Raw genomic sequence first — 21,026 nt, 5'->3', positions numbered from 1 at the left:
GCATCAGGACAGAGGTCCAAAAGATGCTGGAGTTGGAGTGATTGAGCCCTCAGATAGCCCTTGGGTTAGCCCAGTAGTCCTAGTACCCAAACCTCACACCAAGGGTGGAAAATGGAGATGAGGTTTTGTGCAGACTACAGGGGACTCAATGCACTCACTAGGACTGATGCTCACCCAATTCCTAGGGCAGATGAGCTTATTGACACTTTGGCCTCAGCCAAGTTCTTAAGTACATTTCACCTTACTGCTGGCTATTGGCAAATCAGATTAGCTGAGGATGCCAAACCCAAAACAGCATTATCAATTTATTGCAATGCCCTTTGGCGTAAAGAAAGCACCTGCCCCATTACAAAGGTTGGAGAATAAAGTTCTCACAGGTCTGGAAGCCTAAAGTGCAGCATATCAAGATGATATAGCTGTCTTTAGCTCCGCCTGGGAGGATCACCTGGTCCACCTAAAGAATGTTTTGGAGAATCTTCAGAAGGCAGGCCTCACTATCAAGGCTACTAAGTTCCGGATAGGGCAGAGTAAGGTTGTGTACTTGGGTCACCTGGTAGGTGGAGGCCATGTTCAACAAATCCAGACCATAATGGAATGGTTTACTCCAACTATCCAGACTCAGGTCAGAGCTTTCTTGGGCCTGACAGGATACTACAGAAGACTTGTCAAAGGATATTGGTCCAAAATGACTCCCTTGAATGATCTTACATCAAAGAAAATGCCCAAGAAGGTTCAGTGGACATTTAGCTGTCAGAAGGCATTTGATGACCTTAAGGAGGCCATGTGCACTGCTCCCATTCTGCAAAGTCCTGACTACTCTAAGACATTCATTGTCCAAACAGATGCATCTGAGTTGGAGTTGGGTTGTGTTGTCACAACTTAATAAAGAGGGCCAGGATTAACCTGTAGCTTTTATCAGCAGATGGTTCACCCCCGAGGAGAAACGTTGGTCAGGTATTGAGAAGGAGGAGTTTGCTGGGGTCTGGGCCCTGAAGAAGCTGAGGCCATACTTGTTTGGCACTCAATTCATTATTCAGACAGACCATAAGCCCCTCTTATGGCTTAAACTAATGATTGGGGGAAAAACAAACTTTTGAGGTGGTTCATTTCCCTACAGGGGATGGACAATATAGTGGAACATAGACTTGAGAGTAACCAGGACAATGCAGATGGACTCTGCATATATTTCCACTTAGAAAATGAAGACCCAACTCAGCAAGGTTAGTCTCATCTCCTCACGTTTGGGGTGGGGGGGTTGTGTAGGAAAGTAAGATCTGCTTCTATGGTTACCCTCACTTATTTGCCTGGTGATAAGCAGTTTTTTTAATAGTCTGACTGGGATCCTGCTAATCAGGACCCCCAGTCTATCTGCTTTTTCCCTTAAATTGTTGTGGTAAGTACTTAGGTACACCCGAGATTAGTTACTGGGGTATCCTTATAAGTCCCTAGTATATGGTACTAAGGTACCCAGGGCATAGGTACCCCAGAAGTCTCCCATGGGCTGAAGCATGTATTATGCCACCCAAGAGAGACCATTCCAAATGGAACTACAGTCCTGCCATTGCAGCCTGTGTAAGCTGGTGCTAGCACCACTTACTAAACATATAGGTTTCCTATATCTAGGGTCACTGCACTTAAAACCTATGTCACCCCTATAGCAGGCCTTTGCAATCCTGAAAGCAGGGTGCTTCGTTCTAAGTGAGAGGGTGCCCCTGCTTGAGCAGGACACCCCTACAGCATACGGAGTCCATTCTCCAGGGTTGTCAGCGAAGCAGCCAAATACTATATTGAGGGGCACCGCGTAATTACGCGATGGTCATCTCAAATACGGCTGCAACGAATCCTATCATGTTTGGCATCAAACATGTTGGAATCAAACCCCCACACCGTAAATGGTGTGGGAGGTATGATTCTAAGCACTGGAAGAGGCCTCTTTTAGGCTCTCAGTGTTCCCGGTACCAGCCTTCTTGACCCGGACAGCACAAAATAGTTGTTGCCGAGCAGAGACCCGATTCTCCCCTCCTGCTGCTGAGGGCAGAACAATAGGCATCCTGTCACAGGGATGTGTAACCACCTCCCAGACAGGATTTAGTGTATTGGAACCGGGTGAGTGCGCTTGCCAGCAGCCACTAAGTCTGCATGAGGGGCACATTTGGTGTCCCTGTGCATAGTCCAGTTCAAACCGGATCTGGGAAACTGGTCAAAGGACATGGGATTAACCTCCCCTCTGTGCAGACCCTCCCCTGGGAGGGTCCCCTGAATCATCCCAACCCTTTCCCTAGGGTACTTAAGGGCTTACCTGGGTGAAGGTCCCTAGATTCATTGTGGGATAAGATTCAGATCAGACACCACTTCTTCTACCGTCTGGGCACTCTGGACTTAGTTTGGTCTCGACTTCGTCCCCCTTCCTGTCTGCTGCATAGTCTGTACAGGAGCCTTCCAAGGTCTGTGGGCATCAAAGGCACCTGAAGGAATCTCCCTTGGAGTGAAGGAGTCACTCGCCTGCATTCACAGGCAACGCAACTAAGTCGACCGGTATGTTGATCCTGAGCGCCATCGAACTCCGTAAGGTTCTGCAACACAGGAGGTGGTTCTCCACAGCTCCCGAGGCCTGCCCTACCCTCTCACCAAGTTTGAGGCCAGTATCCCTCGTGGGGGTTGCAATAACCGAACCCCTGTGAACCACATCAACTTGCAGCTGCAAAGACTTGTTGGCTTCCTTCCAAGAAGCTCCAAGTAGCTCCAACCTCGAGCATCTCCCGTGACCAGAATCTTCAGCCACACTGCATCGTGTGCATCATGACCTGCATCTTTTGGTGAGCTGTTGAGGTCCTCTCATGACTCCAGTGCCTCTGGCTCCAATTGAGGGTCACCTTTGCTTCTCTTGGGCTCCCCTGTTTGCTCGGGCCTGCCCTGACTCCCCTGCTTTTGGTGAGTCCCCTGGACCTTGATGGTTCCGAAGTTGCTCCTGCATTTGTTGCATTTGCCAAGGCTTGTTGGTGCTCCTGCCGGACACTGACCCCTCAGCACTCAACATCCTTCATGTAACAGGTCGTGCACGGCTCCTGGTCCTCGTCACCATCGCCTGTTCCACACAGCTGCGGAATCAAGGTCATTGTCATCCATCCTGCAACACCCGACATCAGAGGGAATTTGTCTTCCAAATCTCCTGGTCACTCCCGAGTGACAGACACTGTCCCCTCTGCTTGCAGGTACCTCTCATCTTGAATCCACCTTTGGTTTCCACCGGACACTTTCTCCTCTTCCAGCAGAGGCCCTTTCCTGGAGTCCTCCATTGAGTTTGACTGCGGTTTCTGACACCACTTCATACGTATACACCCAGCTTCCCTGGTGTAGGACCCGTGTGGCTCTCCAACCTTCTGTCAACCACAGGGTTTCTTGAGGGTCCACTGGGAAGGATCCTTAATCTTTAAAAATCCAACCGCGAATTACCCGTAGAGTTGTACGGAGCATGGGGTCATGTTCCCACACTGCACACGCTCTCCGTGGGGTCCCTATCTACTCACCTTGGGTGGTTCCTTGGGTCCCCAGCACTTCTATGTCCTCTCGACATTGTCTTTACAATACTTCTGAACTAAGCCTGAAGGCTGCTCTCCACAGCTACCAATAAGACAGCTTTCTAAGGTTGTCTAAGACCTCTTAAATCCCCATAAGGGTAGCCTGGACTGGTGCAAGGTGCCCACTTACATAAGTGGACATCATATACCAGGCCAACCTTTCACAATATCCTTGGAAAAATCTTGAAAGTTCAATTGCGCTCATCCTGATAGATTGGCATTTAGCATTGCCACCCAGGGTAGAGTCTAATCTCACGTAGACGGCCCCTCTAGGTTGGGCTGTGGTTTGTGAGTTTGACACTGCCTTCCTGCCACAAAATAACAATTCCAACTGACAAATGAGATCGGAGAAGGTTAGGAAGCAGATGGCACAAAAAACATCGGTTAGACCTAGCACCATTGGCGTGGGCGTCCCTTCCATTTTTTTGCTGTTGCCTCCTGTGTTTTTGATATATGTTTTGCTGGTCTAGATGCTTTGGGCACTTTGCCACTGCTATACAGTGCCAAAGTTCAAGTGCTCCCTATTGTAAATTGTTGTAATGGATTAGTGACTCCATGATTGGCTTATTTGATTTACTTGTCAGATCCTAGTACAGTGCACCTGTAAGTCCTGGTTGTGCCACCCACAGAAGCAGCTTGTAAAGTGTGGCTCCGGCCTGCCATTGCAGATCTGTGTGCAGCCTGGGGCTGCCATGTCGACTTGGCAAGTGCACCCACTTGCCAGTCTCTAAACCTTCCCTTTTCTACATGTTAGCCACCCCTAAGGTAGGCCCAAGGTACCCCCATGGGCAGGGTGCATTATATGTAAAAGGTAGGACATGCCCTGATGTGTGTGGCATGTCCTGATAGTGAATTACAGCCAATTTCGTTTTTCACTATTGCAAGGCTACCTGTTCCCATAGGCCTGAATGGGCAGTTTGATTATAAAATCTTAGAATCATAACTGACTCAGGGAACTAGGTAGAAATTAGAGTTTAGTGTGCCTGAACTCAGAATGTTAAAATACATCTTTTAGTGAAGGTGGTTTTTACATTCTGTGTTTGAAAATACCACTTTTGGAAAGAAGAAGGGAGATCAGAAGATAGGTGCAATTTGATCCAAATACAACTTCACAAGTGATATTTCCCTTTGAAGACATAATTGGATGTATGGTCTGTTTTTATGGAAAAAGTCATGAATATTATGAGTCCTGAAGAAGGTGTTAAGGAAATAAGATACACCAAAATGCGTCAACATATGATTTAAAGGATTGATATTTTGTTTTAATTTGTTGTTTTTTTACTGTGCACATATGGGTATTACACACCAGGAAATGAGTTTATAAAAATTAAATTGATATATCTACTGTTCCTTGGACAATAATACCACTGGAGTGAATATACTGTATAGTATTGTATTTTGTTCTATTTTAAATGTATATGATGTATATGATTACTTTATATCTGTAAAGTGTTTATGAATAATCGTGGCTACAGACATTGTGAATTAGTTACATCATTATGATGATTTTAAATGTATTTTAATTAAATGCAATCAGAAGCGTTTTTTTATTTGCATTGTGCGAAATAAAAAATCTTTATTCAAATAGACGTATGACACTTAATGATTGAGTGCAAATTCTGGTTTAGTGCAAACTATTGATAGCTAGTGAACTTGACACAGAAGGGAATTTCCTTTTTGATAAGTGCAAACTACCCGGTCCCTTTTGGTCCAACTGGGGTAACTTTCTCATATTTTGGGAATATCTACACCGAAATATCTCACCTCTTTAGACTTGCTATCAATTACATTTCTTTCCCAGGGAGAGAAGAAGCAGACGGAACAAACTCTGTTCACTAGGAAAACAGAGGAGATTGTATCATTCATTTTAAATGCTGCCCAGCAGTTTGAAGCCTGTGGTATATCACTTTCAAAACCCTCAAGGCAATGCTACCCTTGATAATTACGCATAGAAAGATTAGTTCCGATTCAGGAACTACTCCTGTGTACTCTGTGCTACTAAGTGCTAGAGGCAAGACGGGAGCAGCTGACCAAGCAATAAAGAAGCAGCTGAAAGAACAGAGTGAGGGTCAATGGTACTGGATGGCATCAACTTTAAACGACACCAGAGGTGAATGACCATCCAAAAATGGAGCTAGTAAACCCAATCACTCATCGTTAAACCTTATCACCTGGAACATTGCTGGGGCAAAGCAGGAATTGAAGGATAACTCCCCGCCAGACAACTGAAAAAATTATGAGATCATTGCCCTCCAAGAGACTTGGTTAATCGACCCAGTGCAAATGGCAGGTTATACTCTTCATCATGTAAAAGCAACAAGACCGCAACGGTACGGGAGACCAAAAGTTGGCCTCACAGTATATTTATACACAGCACTGAAAATCACAATGAATCAGCTGCCCAACTCCACAACAGACTCGCAAATAATGAAATTTGAACCGAGGTTCAAATATCCAACAATCATGATAATATTGATATATGTTTAAGCACACCCAAACAAGGAAAAAAACAGCACTATTTAATAATATTAATTTTCACAATAAAGGAACTAAGGTATGAGAACCCAGCATGGGAAATATGGGAAATAGTTGGGACGGACGATTTTGACTCCAACTTAAGTTGCACCCCAGATGAAGACGAACACCTAGCAGCAGAAAAGGCAATCTGGTCAGTACAACCTCAAGCGTCCTCTGTATTCAAGCGATCCGATTTTAATGGACAAATGTTAGTGACAGCCTTGGAAAACCTTGGTCTGTGAGTTATAAAGGGCAGATCCCAGCATGATAGGCATCTGAGATATACTTACCATCGTGTACATGTTCGATCAAAAATAGATTACACAATCCTTACCTTACCGTTGCTTACACACATGAAGAAATACGTCATTAAATACACCACACAAAGCGACCATTCATATCAACACCTTGAACTGAGCATCAGCCCTCCAAGGCACCTGACTGTCCCAGCTGAAATGGGGCAGGTAACAACTACCAACTTGAAAGGCCTAAGATGGTCAAGTTACACACTCCATGGCGAGCATGGCTAAGGAGCTAAACGCAAGTACCAACATCATAAATGGAACCCAAGTAGAGATCTGGGTGACCTTAAAGAACCTGCTAAAACTTGCTTCTACAATTAAACATGCTAGAAGGACCCTGCACAAGCAGTTCGAACGCCTCACAAAAATAGTCTGGAATTTAAGAATAGAACTAAGAAGGATAGTTAAAACCTCAAGGAACGCCAAGGCCTCAAAGGAAACATGGGAAAAAATTAAAAATCTTAGGAAGCAATATAAAAAAACAAGTCTGGGAAGATCAGAAAGTGCAAAGGACGCATTTTGGACAAAGCTCCTCTTTAATGCAAAACGAATGAACATCAGAGCTTTCTGGGAAACAGATAATGGGCCTACAAAAACTCCAAAAGTAATAAATGCCTCATGTTTCACTGAGGCATCCTGGGCAGATCATCTAATCAAGACCTTCGCCAAAGATGTACAAACATGTAAGATCTAGAGGAACAATAGCAATTGTCTCTTAGTTTTGGAGCTTAAAACAATAGCAGATTCAATCTTCAGAACATCAGGAATAAGTGGCCCATCCATTGTCTTGGCCTGTCTAGTAGAGCAGGCCACACTACAATATCCAGTAGACAAAGTGTCAAAGGTAATAAGATCAGGGCGAATGGATCGGGCCCCAGGGTCAAACGGCATTCCGCAGGCCATTGTCAAGCTGGAACCTGACTACTGGGCAGCCTCGCTATCAATGTTGTTCAATAAGGTGGGAACATTGACTATATTTCCTAAGAGGTGGAGAGGGTCAACAATAAACCTGGTGTATAAGTGTGGCGACCAGTCAGATCCGGTCAATTACAGGTTAATAGCCCTTCTAGATTCTGAAGCAAACTATTATGCATCGCTCATCCTCAATAAACTGGTAGAAAGCTCAAATAATTACAACATAATCCTATTCAATCAGGCAGGATTCTGCAGAGGGTTCGGCACTACAACAAACATCTTAGCGCTTGGACTAATGGCAGATAAGAGAATGCGCACGCGGAAAAGTGTGCATTTATGTTTTATAGATTTTAAAGTGACCTTTGACCGAGTAGATGGAACCACACTATGGAAAAATTTAAGGATGTGGGGCTCCCCAGATAGAAATCTCCAAGACATAATGCAGCTGTATACAGACATCTGGATTCTGGCTAAACTAGTCGATGGTACCAGACTATCGAGAAAAATCTGTACTGATGTAGGCCTCAAACAAGGCTGTGTCTTAGCCCAGCAATTGTTTAATCTGTTCATGGCCGACCCTACCCCAAGATTAAATCAGGTGAATTTGCATCCTCCACGTTTGGGCACACTACGTATGACACACCTTTCCTACACAGACAACATTGTTTTACTTACCAAACGAGAGTTTGCTTTCAAAGGGCACTAGACGAGCTAGGTTTTCATTAAATCAAACGCACTTGTAATAAATACAACAAAAACAATGACAATCAGGAATCGACCCCAACCACAACCCTCAATCAAACTCAGTGATATTAGTCTTGAGGAGGTCGGTAACTACAAGTACTCGGGCCTGTATATAGATAATCGATTAAACTTTCAAACACACAAACAGTATGCGTCAAGAAAGGAAATGGCCTGATCTGTGTTTTTTGCGCACCTGCAAAAAGATTGAATGGTTCTTTCTACAAACCATTACTTACAGTCATAACAGCTAAATTCCTACTAACAGTGGCATACACAAGTATGGTCCTGCATGGGAAAGACGTAACATTACTTGAAAGACTCCAAATAAAGGTGTATAAAAGAGTATTTGGCCTTCTACAGAATGCCTCTACGACCAAGTTCCGTCAAAATTCGGTCTGTTACAACAGTCTGTAGCAAGAAGAGACGCAACAATAAAATCATGGTACAAAATATGGATAAATCGTACCAGCTTACTGAATAATGCCCCCTGGCAGGCCCAGGAAGATGATTCTCGATGAGCCTACAGCGAATACCTGAACTAGTCATGGAAGGCAACAAACACGAAAGACCTTTGGAAACAGAACCTCACTTTTCTGGTATTTCGCCAACTAATGAATAAAGCCGCAAAAAAGTGCTTGCTTATTGAAGACAAAAACATATAAAGCAATCATGCGCACGCCTGGATGGTGCTAAAATCATATTCAGCACTACAACTGGCAGCATATTTGAGTACAACATTTTCCCCATATTTAAAAAGAAAGCTTATAGGCCACTGGTTTCGGGACATTACCCTCTTCGGCTGATCAACCTGGTTGAAAATATAGTAGTCCTAAAACATGTAGTTTATGCGGTGTAGTAAAGTAGACTTTTATACATTTAATTTGCATATGTCCCTTTTTAAAGTCAATTCGGATCTTATTGTTGAAAAAAGCTTTATAATATTAGGGGCATACGTTCTTGCAGACCAGTCACAGTAAAATGCCTCAATCCAACTGACCTTCACCTCAATTGCAAAACGATGAAATTATTGATTTTACAAGAAAAATGAATTAGATCTGAACACCTGACTAAGACCATGTTACTAAGAGTTACTGCTGTTCTAATTTATACATGATTTATATATATATATATATGAGCTTATATAGAGAAAATAGAGGAATTGTAGCACTTTATGCAAAATATTGCACTATTTGATTTTTAGCTCTTTTTATGTGAGGTTGTTTATTATCAACATAACTAACGTCCATTTACTAGTACTGAATTATTTTAGGATTCTTTCGATTACCGAAGTTCATAAATGATTTGCAATTATATACATTTAATAACTTGAGGACAATGACATTCATATGCTTCATTAATGTATTACAGCTTTTATCTTTAACAGTTTTTATTGGTACATTGTTATGGTTTTTATTAATAACGCAGAAGCAGTAATATGATGCTAAACAGAAGCATAAAGAAAGCAACTGACACATTTAATAAAGTCTGTGCAATTGCAAACAGCCATCGCTGCATCCTATCCAATACTTACCGCCATAGGTTTTTGGGATAATTCGTGGGACATCGTTCTCAGTCATGAATGTGAAGTGGAAGATATTAGTCGTATTGTGTTGTCGAGCTGTTGTGTCAAAAACCTCGCTGTGCACTCGGACCTGCATATGGTTTTTATCAGTGTAGCACACCTATGTAATTACAAATATTGTGATATGTTAATCCAATTTCAGTAGCAACATCCCTCGAAATGCTTACACACCCAAAAAGGGAAAACGGGGAGTTCTGACAGAATAAATTACTTTTCACGGGTGGGTGAGCCACAAAGGACTCTTGTCTTTACACTGAACAGTCATGTATGTGTCAAAGTGCAGTATTAAAAAAAATAGAAGACAACGAAATTCAGCCCTTATTGTATTACTCCTGCACTGATTAAAAGCAAAGCAGTCGAGATCAAAGTTGCTGAAACTTTATTTTGTGATGACCATTAAATATCTGCAAAAACCAAAGGAAATGATGGACGGAGTGTTGAACATTGCAAGCACTCACCCCCAGTCAACTGATCTGGGTTTAATCCATCACCGTTCTTTAGCCCACTCTGCCACCCCAGTTCAGACATGGCCATACGCAAATCAGTCTGACCCTGTGCCTCATGGGAACAGTCCAGCCCGAACTGCCAAGCCATGCATTCCCTGGACCGGAAACAAGCTTCCTAGTACCGGTTTAAATATCTGCCACACATCCAGATTCAACCATTAGCATATCTGCATTTTACAATTTATTCTTATTTACAGAATTTAGAACTTTCACGATTTAATATTTGAACGTCGTACATTATCAGAAAACACTGGAATATAAGTCACATTACCTAGTTTCCCAATGTTTAATATTCTCTATTAAGTAATATCAACTACCACTAATATAAATGTTTGACATGGCAGTTACAATGTTGGTTAGCCGGGCTGTTCTTACGGTAGTTATAACCATCACCAATGAGAAAGCAGCGAATATTTTCTGCTAGACATCCCAAGTGCCTTCAACAAAGAGGAGATCCTGGGGACACACATATCAACCTAGTAATGAAATAAGGAGTCCTGCCTCTATCGTTAGGGAGAGGACAGTACAAAAGATACAGATTTTTACTGTATCCCTCATTGGGGTGTCCAAACCACAATAGCAACTTCATAGACCATAAGGAGCCAGCAAATGCATTCACACTAGCTGAAAAACTGAAAAGATGCATTTCACTTGAACACCAAAGAACTGCTGGGCTGCTTTCAAAATACCACGAGCTTCTCATCATCAATATATCTAACATAAACTGGTGGACAGGGGAAGGATTTTTCGTTAAGGTGTTAAGTACAGTAATTCTGTAAGGTCGGTCCTTAAAACCGTCTAAAAAAATCCATCCCCTGTCCACCAGTTTACGTTTGAAATAGCGATGAGAAGGATTGAGTATCAAGGACTTCGAATGTTGGCTCCGGTTGGCACAAAATGACCAATTCCTTCAACCCATTCTTGATATATGTCAAGCGAGCCTGGAAAGACATTGACAATTTGTGATAATTCACCAAAGATTCAGGCAATCGTTACTTTAAACTACATTTGTTTTATTTCTTTTTCACGTATTAATTCGTAAGAAAGATTTAGTTGACCACACATTTTGGTATTATGTGGAAACGTACGATTATTCTGCATTAGCCCAAGCCCTGTTCACAGTAACTGTTCTGTGACAGCTAGGCCTTACCTCTGCCCTCCTCTTTCGAGGGAGATGTCTTAAGAGGAAACATTAATTAGTCAATGTCACTCGCTTTTTCATTTTTAAAGCAGATGGTGAATGCGGCTTCATTAGGTTTATACATTTCTGCTTTTCTTGCTTCTTGTCCAAGCAGGTATAGTACTGTATAAATTTTCACCTAGATAGCCACAAGAACTCTATTTACATAAATCCAATTTTAGACTTATCGGGAAGAAGAGTGAGATAATTTTTCTGGATGTATGTCGTTACAACGCACACTTTTACAACGCATGCACTTACAACGCATTTTTTACAACGCACAATCCATTACAACGCATGACATTACAACGCAGGACACTACAACGCATTTTTAAAAACTACCTTTACAACGCATTTCCATTACAACACATACTACCTTTACAACGCATACCATTACAACGCATAATATTAAATTGCATTTAAGGTAAGTATTAGATAGTATAGGGGTAAAAATTACTATTCTAACTCCAGGGGGTGCAACAGTAGGGTAAGTGTTGGATAGTATAGGGGTAAAAATTACTATTCTAACTCCAGGGGGTGCAACAGTAGGGTAAGTGTTGGATAGTATAGGGGTAAAAATTACTATTCTAACTCCAGGGGGTGCAACAGTAGGGTAAGTGTTGGATAGTATAGGGGTAAAAATTACTATTCTAACTCCAGGGGGTGCAACAGTAGGGTAAGTGTTGGATAGTATAGGGGTAAAAATTACTATTCTAACTCCAGGGGGTGCAACAGTAGGGTAAGTGTTGGATAGTATAGGGGTAAAAATTACTATTCTAACTCCAGGGGGTGCAATAGTAGGGTAAGTGTTGGATAGTATAGGGGTAAAAATTACTATATTATGCGTTGTAATGGTATGCGTTGTAATGGTAGTATGCGTTGTAATGGAATGCGTTGTAAAGGTAGTTTTTAAAAATGCGTTGTAGTGTCATGCGTTGTAATGTCATGCGTTGTAATGGATTGTGCGTTGTAAAAAATGCGTTGTAAGTGTAGTGCGTTGTAAAAGTTGCGTTGTAAAGGTTGTTCCCCAATTTTTCTGTAAAGTCCATTTAATGCTAATACAGTGTATGGATGACTTATCTATCAGTGGCCTCAAATCATGCGAAGCAGCGTCAGTGAGCTCTAGTTTTTAGCTACGTCATGACTCTTAATTTCCCCTTTAGCACCGTAAATCCCAGTTACAAAAATCCCAGCATTCATCATACTGTTGTATAGAGGTCAATAGCTTAATGTAGGTGTCACCCATGACACAGGGCCACTCAGCCCTCCCATCAAATATTATAGTATTTCTCTATAGATTTACAATAGATGCTTATTATAATAGACTCTGTATGATGGTATAAGGTCATGGCTATTTTCCCTTTCCTTTTGTGAAATCATTCTGCTTAAACTGAAAAATCTTGCCACAGCATAAATGATAAACCAAAACGGTTACCAAGAGGACTGGAAAGTAACCCTAGCAACTTTGTCTTGTGTGACACCAGATACACCTAAAGTCATGGTATATGTCTCAGGGGTGTAGAATTTCTATAGCCTGATGCCCAAGGCATATTGAGTGGAGTCAAAGACAACACGTTTTCATGTTTATTTTGTCCTTGGGACACATAAGCCAACCCCCAGTAGCACAAAAGCTTTGGTTGCCAGTTCACAGTAACTCAATTAAGGATCTGTGAAAGAGCTTTCTCTGCGTTGAGAAAATATTTGTATCCGTTTGCTCATGCTGTTCGAACTTGTATTTATGATTAATGCAAAGCCATTATTATCAGTGTGTGAGCACTCTAAGGAAATATTGTAAGCTCGGACTGCACTACTGACAGTAGTTTCATATAAAAATGTGTACACAAATTAGCAAATTAGCAAAGTTTAACAATTTGAGGCTACGTATAATGTTTGCAGAATGCTCTCTGATTAGCTGCAAATATTTGCAGAAACTTGAAAGCAAGATTGACAACTGTTTTCAAAAGAAAATGTTCTTAAAAAGCATACAACTAGGAAAAAAAAGTTTTGCTAAACTACAGTATTATCACAGAGTACGTCCACCTGCCTGTATGTGAGAGAGAGGGAGGAAGATAGGAGTCATGTAATGTCAGACGAAGAAAGACCGGAGGAGAAATTTCCTTCAGGACAAGAACCCTAGCTCACCGTTAGGTGACATACTTCATTATATGGGTTCCCTCCTCACACCGTGGTGTGGGCTACAACTCCCTGAGGGGAGGAGCGGAGGTGTTTTCTCAAAGATGAGCGTATGGATAGTGGTGACTGAGGGGCAGAGTGCAAAAAGGTTAGTGAGTGATTAAAAGTGTCTCTCTGGATCCACTAAATCTTTATTGGGTGGCCGCAGGGACACAGTTAAAAAGCAAGAGGACTAGGGATTAAACCAATATATCCCTAGATAAAGGTCAACGTGTTTCTGCCATTAGTTGGTCCCGTAAAGAGATCTAGAGGCATGAAGCAGGACCCTAGATGGATAGTCACTCTCAGTATGTTAAAAGAAAGTAAATATACTGGCCACCACAGGAACAGGGTGGTCAGGGTTTCAACGACCCAATTCTCTTCAAAGAGGTTCGAATACTCTGGAAAGTCAAATAAACAACATTCAAAAACATTCAAAACAATGCAAAGACATTACACGTAATTTCCTTGGTATAGGTTAGCTTACCTAAAATGCGATATACCAAATCAACTCTCCATGCTCTTGAAACGTCTTAATGTGCTCAACTGTAAAGAACATAGAGCATAGTGTCTACTCTTGTGCATACAATATAATAAATTATTAAATCATAATAACCCACAGAAATTGGGGGAAAAGACCAAATCTGTTCTTCCTCTTTGGAAAAGCATGATTCATTGTGCGATCTGCAAGAGACCGGTGAGTTTGTATTTCCCACCTACAACTGTGCAATCCTCTTTATATGGAATTGTGTGTGTGTGTATATCCACCCCCACCCTCTGGGGCTGATGAGTCCTACACATCTCTGGTACCATGCCAAGCCGCATGGCAGTTGTGCAGCAGCGCAAACTGGTCCACATCTGAACTAAGGACAACCGTCCAATCCAACGTGTCTCATGTGGTTCTGAAAAGAGAACCGCGAGTGGTTCAGAGACCTGCAGTGAACCGGCACACTGCCCATTCTGTCTCCAGATATGTTGCTGATCCTACAGGGGTGGAACCGGGACTTGAACACGAGTTTCATCGGGGGTACCGGCTGTATATCTAGGCTGGGTACCTCCCGTAGGTCTATGATGCAGGCTACCGCTGAGTGGGGCGCTATGAGCCTGCTGTGATCCAGGGCGGAGACCGTTGCACAAGGTCTTAGCACGAGGTCTCAAAAGCGCACTGGAGTCGGAAAAAAACGTACTGAAGCGATCTGAGCCAATTATGCTTGGGGGTCAAATGACCGCAGTGTATTGAGTCAGCGCATGTGTTCCGAAGCTCTAAAGGAGTTGAAGAAACCAATCTAAATGGGCGGGGAGCCCACGGACACTCTAAACCCAGCTGCTGAGTAGTCCTGTGAGTGAGTGCGGGGATCGGTAGCGCATGGAGTACAGTGGTCCAGATTTCATGCCACCTAGTATCAGAGTCCGAAACAATTCTCCACCTCAGCCTGCATTTGGTGCTAAGGTCGAGTCAAGAGCTTACCATAGTAGTGTGGTGCACCGTGCCAAGGGACGTCCAGGTGAGAGTGAAGTTTCTGCTGCATTGGGAGTTAGAAATAGAAAAAACTGATTGAAAGCGTCTTGCACGTAGGTTGACGTGCGGCGCTGGTCACGTGGGTGACCCTGGGAATTCTGGTACCCGTAGTCCAGCTGAAGGGAAGAAACGTCTGTGTGTGTCAAAGGAGTTTCACCGTAAGGTGCAGGGAGACGGTGCTCCCTGGACTAACGTGCGTGGAATCAACTTTGCACTGTTTTGAATGTTGTTTATTTGACTTTTTGGCGTAGACAGACCCCTTTGAAGAGAATTGGGTCTTGTAACCCTGACAGCCCTGTACCTGTGGTGGCCAGTATATTTACATTCTTTTCACGTATGCAGAGTGGCTCTCCATCTAGGGTCCTGCTTAATGCCTCTGGATCTCTTTAGAGGACCAACCAATAGCAGAAACATGTTGACCTTTCTCTAGTGATATATTGGTTTAATCCCTAGTCCTCTTGCTTTTCAACTGTGTACCTGCAGCCACTCAGTAAAGATTTATTGTATCCAGAGAGACACTTTTACTCACTCACTAACCTTTTTGCTCTCTGCCTCTCAGGGACCACTATCTCTACGCTCATCTTTGAGAAAACACCTTAGGCTCCTCCCCTCAGGGAGTTGTAGCCCACACCTCGGTATGAGGAGGGAACCCATATGATGAAGCATGCCACTTAACAGTGAGTGACTTTTTTTGTCCTGAAGGAAATTTCTCCTCCTGTCTTTCTTCTTCTGACATTATACAACTGCTACCTTCCTCCCTCCCTCTCACACACAGCTGGACATACTCTGAGTGATAATAAGTGTTCTCTTGAGGGATTAGTACACCCAGGCTTTCCTCCGATCGCCACTGACCCTAAGTGTGTTTATGAATATTGTACAGCCCTTGGGCTGAGGATCTACTCTGATTATTCCTTCTACCCCTTCTCCCTCCTCGGTTTAAACTATCCTACCACAGTGTCACACTACGTAACCATGGCAGACACCGCTGGGTAACCCTGGGCGGACAACTACGCTACGCTCGCGAAGTTTGCGTAGTTTGTGCTACTTCGCACTACGTGAATTGCATGTAGCACAGTGCAAAATCCTTTTCCTCGTTCGCGATCAGCAACATCAAGTTGTCGATCGCGAGAGAGGAAAATAAACCTCCCGGCGAGGTTTTCAATGCAGGGAGGTCGGTTTCTCATTGCGAGTGGTCACGTATGCTCGCGACCACTCGCGATGAGAAACTACCAGTCCGCGTTGAGAAAGCTGTCTCTCGAGTAAAAATCTACTTGAGCTGTAGAAAACGACAGCTTGCACTGTGCAAGATGCCGTTTTCAATGATTGCACAGTGCGGACAAGCATCCGGCACTGTGCAATCATCGCGAACAGCGCACTACGCAGTTCGCTTAGTGCTACGCGTATCTCGCGTAGTGCGAAGTGCACTTCGCGTAGCTACGCGTAGCACTACTACACGGACTACGCCCAGGGTTACCGCTGGGCTTTCTTTTGATGATGACATGATTCAGTCCATTCTACAGACACCTAGCATATTGGAAACAAACCCCATCCGTGTTCTGACCCAGTCAGATGAATGGGGAAAACCCACTAACCTCAAAAGAGAACACACATGCACTATGATGCATGCTGCAATCCTAATAGAATACTTAAGAGGGAACCTAGCACCCCAAGGGCTTATAGTGACCAATGCACCCAGACTGTTCTTAGAAAACAAGGTCTTTAAAAAGAACCGTCCGTCAATCTCGTGGAAGTGCACAAGAGATTGGCTGGTCCTGCTCACTAATACAGCCATGAAACAGCCAAACAAATATTTATTGAAATCCAACAACTGGAGTCTCAGATCAAATGCTCCATTCAGCTCAGTGCCTTCAAAAAGAAACTGGAAGAAGTAAACAAGACACTTAGCGAAACCAAAGTAGGAATTTTGAAGCATCAAATTAATAAACTGAGGAAAGATATGGAGAGGTTTAGCCATGAGAGGGTGTACCCATATCTTGTGGATGGCTACCACACATAGACCACCAAGAAAAATTTGAGGAAAGGAACAAGAGCGTGGCGACAGGGCACCGACGAATGGACGTTCAATTCGGGTGAATGGAGCAAAAATGAGGACTCTGATTCCAGTGGATTGTCTGAGACTTTGCCACCAAGACAACGACAAGTAAGAAACAGAGGGTATGCATCAGGGAGTTACCAGCCTCCTTTCGCACCACCACCTCAACCATGGTGGCCGCCGCAACCTTAGGGTTACCCGCCCCAACCTTTTCAACCACCATTATTTGGGGAACAACCTTTCCAACCGTCTTTTTTTGGACAGAGCTGAGCCTGACGCAAAGGAAGAAGAAGAGGCAACAGGTCATACCAAGATGCACAACAGGACCCCCAGAGACAACACATATGGTGGGATCCATCAATAGAACAACGGGTCACGAGGAGCATGAACAAGGACCCATCGGCATAAACGAGCAACGTTCCAACTTGATTGTGAACCTTAGTAGCAGACAACTCACCGATTTGGAAACACGAGTGCTAAACAAAGGATTGGACCCACGCATTTAAGAGATGACTTTACGACCTACACTGAATTTGCTCTTTCGTAAAACTAGACGGAATTTTTTCTGTGAACAGGATACTAATGACAAGGCCAATGCTGATATGAACACAGGATTACACAACAAGTCCACCTTCAATCCTCCATTATACCTGGTCCCCACCAAAGTGGCTAGTTTTGAGAATGTGGTTTTCAAGGATTTTGAAAATCAGAAATCCATGGCAAAATTTCAGTTTTTTAACATCTCCAAGACAGAAACTACATGCCTACAGAACCTTGGGATGGACCAGGAAATCATAGTCAAACCAGCTGACTAAGGTAGGGCCATAGTGATCATGGACCGCACACAATACCATGATGAATGTATCCGCCAACTTTCAGACACTAACCACTACACAAAACTATGGAGTAACCCGACGCCCAGATTACAGAGAACTATTAAATAGCTAGCTGAAAAAGGGAGGGAAGAGGGATGGATTACGAATGAGAGTGTGAATTTCTCAAACTGACAAAACCTCGGACACCCTATTTTTATGTTCTCCCCAAAATTCACAAGCCTACAAGACCACCACCAGGTAGACCAATAGTTTCTGGAATAGACTCCATTTTGCAGCCCCCCTCACAATTTGTGGATTATTTCCTACAGCCTTTTGTAGCAAAGATGGTATCCTATCTGCAAGATACGAAACATGTGTTGAATGTCCTAACTGAAATTCCATTCGATCCAAATATTCATTATCTAGCCTCGTTTGATGTGGAGTCACTATATATGAACATCCCCCGGGACGGCACCCTTTTGACCATCAAAACACTCTTGGAACATTGAACGAATTGAGATAGGACACCCACACCTTTCATAATGGATTGCACCACCTGGCAATGAAAAATAATGTTTTTTCAATATCAGGAGTCCCTTTTTTGGCAAACATCAGGGACGTCCATGGGAAGCACGTTTACGCAGAGCATGGTGAATATGTACATGCACCAGTTTTAAACAATACATATCTATCCTCCTGAGAATCCAGATGCATGGAATATACTTGGAAGAGGTATATAGATGATATTATGGTCATCTGGGAAGGTGACCTGGATTTTCTCTTGAGCTTTTCCGGATGGCTAAACACAAGAAACCGCAACCTCAAGTTCACCTGTGAATACAGTAAGACATCGCTACCCTTCCTGGACCTCTTACTGTACCCCAAAGATGGGGGCCTGTGTTCAGAGCTATATAAGAAACACACTCATGTCACAAAACTCACTACTCTGCTACAACAGCTATCACCCACGAGCCCTGAGAAACAACCTACCGGTGGGACAATTCCTGAAGATAAGGAGAAATTGCACTAAACTTGAGAAATTCAAGGACCATGCAACGAAACTTGGCAATAGTCTGAAACAAAGATCATATCCTCCCCATCTGATCAGAAAGGCAGCGAAAAGAGCAAGGAATAACAACAGGGAAGCCTTGCTGGAGTTGTATATCAAACCACGGTCGGAAAGGCTGGTATGCGTAACCACGTACAGTCATCTCACAGGCACAGTTAAGAAGGTGATTGAAAAGAACTGGCCGATTTTGAATGTAGGGAATAGATCACTTCCTAATCCCCTCTTTGCATTTAAAAGAAGCAACAATATAAAGGACAGGTTTGTACAAACCAGACCATGAACAACAACAAAGAAGTCAACATCTCAACTCCGTTGGTCCCTACCCTCCATTGTAGGACACTTTCCCTGTGGGTCATGTGCAGTCTGTCCCTGTACAAGACAAACAGATGAGATTGATTTGGGCCCAAAAACACCATGAATTTTGAACAGACACACAAACTTTAACACTGAGGGCGTTGTCTACCTATTGAAATGTCCCTGCAACTTAATGTACGTGGCACTGAGCACTGTAGTTCAATTAGATGCCAGAAGATAAACACCAAATTGACTAGACACTTTCACGACCAGGACCACACAGCCAATGACATCTTTTGGCTTATATTGGATAAACCGAACTATACCACAAGCATTGGCTCACTAGAGTCAGTACTCTTCTATAGAGAACAATGCTGGGTGTTTACATTGAAATGTGACAGCATGGGTCTAAACGACGAGATACCATGGACCAGTCTGTCCAGATAGTTAGATAGGTCTGCAGCTCTTGCTCCGGGTCTGGTAATATTGTGTGGCATGGGTGGGGTACGTGCATTGGACTACATTGGACGCCTGCTGGGAACTAGTGTGCCGGCGCTACTTCCTGTGACCAGGCAGCTACCACTGACAGCAATCCCCGGTGGCTGCGTGTGGCCTGGGTCTGCGGACAGGGCATGGTGTCCTCTCCCGATCTTTGCGGTGCTGTGGGCCTGCGGGTGTAAGCTCACCTCCTGGAGGGAGCGTGGCAAGACCCTGACGGTAGATGAGTGTGACATGGCACGGGACAGTGAAATCTGGATTGACATTGCGGTAAGAGAGGCCTCCCTTTTGCGTGGTCGGAACCCATGAATGGGGTTAAGAGCGGCCGACAGAGTTTCTATGCAACTATAGAGGACTGGAGCTAAGATTCGTGCTGCCTGGATCCAGCTTGCAAGAGCCTTGTGACGCTCTAAACCAATAACAGGGGCTAACGTGAAGAAAGATGCACAGTGTGAAGTGCTGGAGGCCAACAGCTCTTGATGCGGCTGCTTGACTAGGAGGAGCTTGTGGCCGGGTTCATTTAAGCGACACGCATCACACGAGGCATGCCATGCTAACCTATCTCCTAATGAGGAAATGGTAAAGACCAATAACCAGAGCATCGACACAAGCAGAGCAGAAATTACGAGATAAACTTGAGTGCGATGTGCACTGTGGCACACATCCAAAGGGGCAGTAATGAACAGTCTTATTACAGTACACGCTGTTGCGAACTACAGAAGTGACCCAGTGGGCCTGTGTAGGATCCCCTGTGCCCCGTGAAAGGTTCCTTTCATAACGTGTGACACGAAGGGGCCGCGAGTGCGGTGAAGGGGGCAAACGGCCGGCGTGAGGCGATCCTTGCAGAGCGCCGCAGCCTATATGGACAAAATGGGCAAGACAGACAGGAACCAGTCGCATCTTACTTTTGAAATGCAGAAACCTGACAAGTCGCAGCAGAGGGCAACCTCGGACTAGGAGCTCGGTGCCCCAATCCGAGGGCGCACTGTCGCTAGAGGCAACTCTCCTTGCAATGCAAAGCAGCCTGCAATCTATAGATGGAAAAATTGATGCTATTAATCTGAGAATGGATCACATGTCAGCAAAGCTTGATAAACAGGGCACCAGGCTGTGTGAAGCAGAAAAGTACATTTCTGGTACAGAGGACAGCCTGCAAAGTTTCTCATCCAAAACCCTCAACATGGAGAAGGTACTTGCGGTTATCCAGGCCAAGAATGAGGACCTTCAAGCTAGGTCAAGGCGCAACAACCTGCAGATCACGGGTCTGCAGGAATCGACCAAT

General features: G+C 43.8%; 1 protein-coding gene across 2 annotated transcripts in view; it reads right to left on the bottom strand.

The window, feature by feature from the left end:
- Positions 1-21,026, bottom strand: part of ACOT9 (acyl-CoA thioesterase 9) — a 445,455-nt gene that overhangs the window by 58,712 nt on the left and 365,717 nt on the right. For both annotated transcript variants that reach the window (XM_085622470.1, XM_085622471.1), the window contains one exon: positions 9,588-9,738. In XM_085622470.1, coding sequence (XP_085478596.1) covers positions 9,588-9,738 — 151 coding nt within the window. The remainder of the gene's footprint in view (positions 1-9,587; positions 9,739-21,026) is intronic.

This window comes from Triturus cristatus, chromosome 8, assembly GCF_964204655.1.
Source record: "Triturus cristatus chromosome 8, aTriCri1.1, whole genome shotgun sequence".
NCBI lineage: Eukaryota > Metazoa > Chordata > Amphibia > Caudata > Salamandridae > Triturus > Triturus cristatus.
Note: the sequence above shows the minus strand (reverse complement) of the source record. Positions and strands in the feature narration are given on the sequence as shown.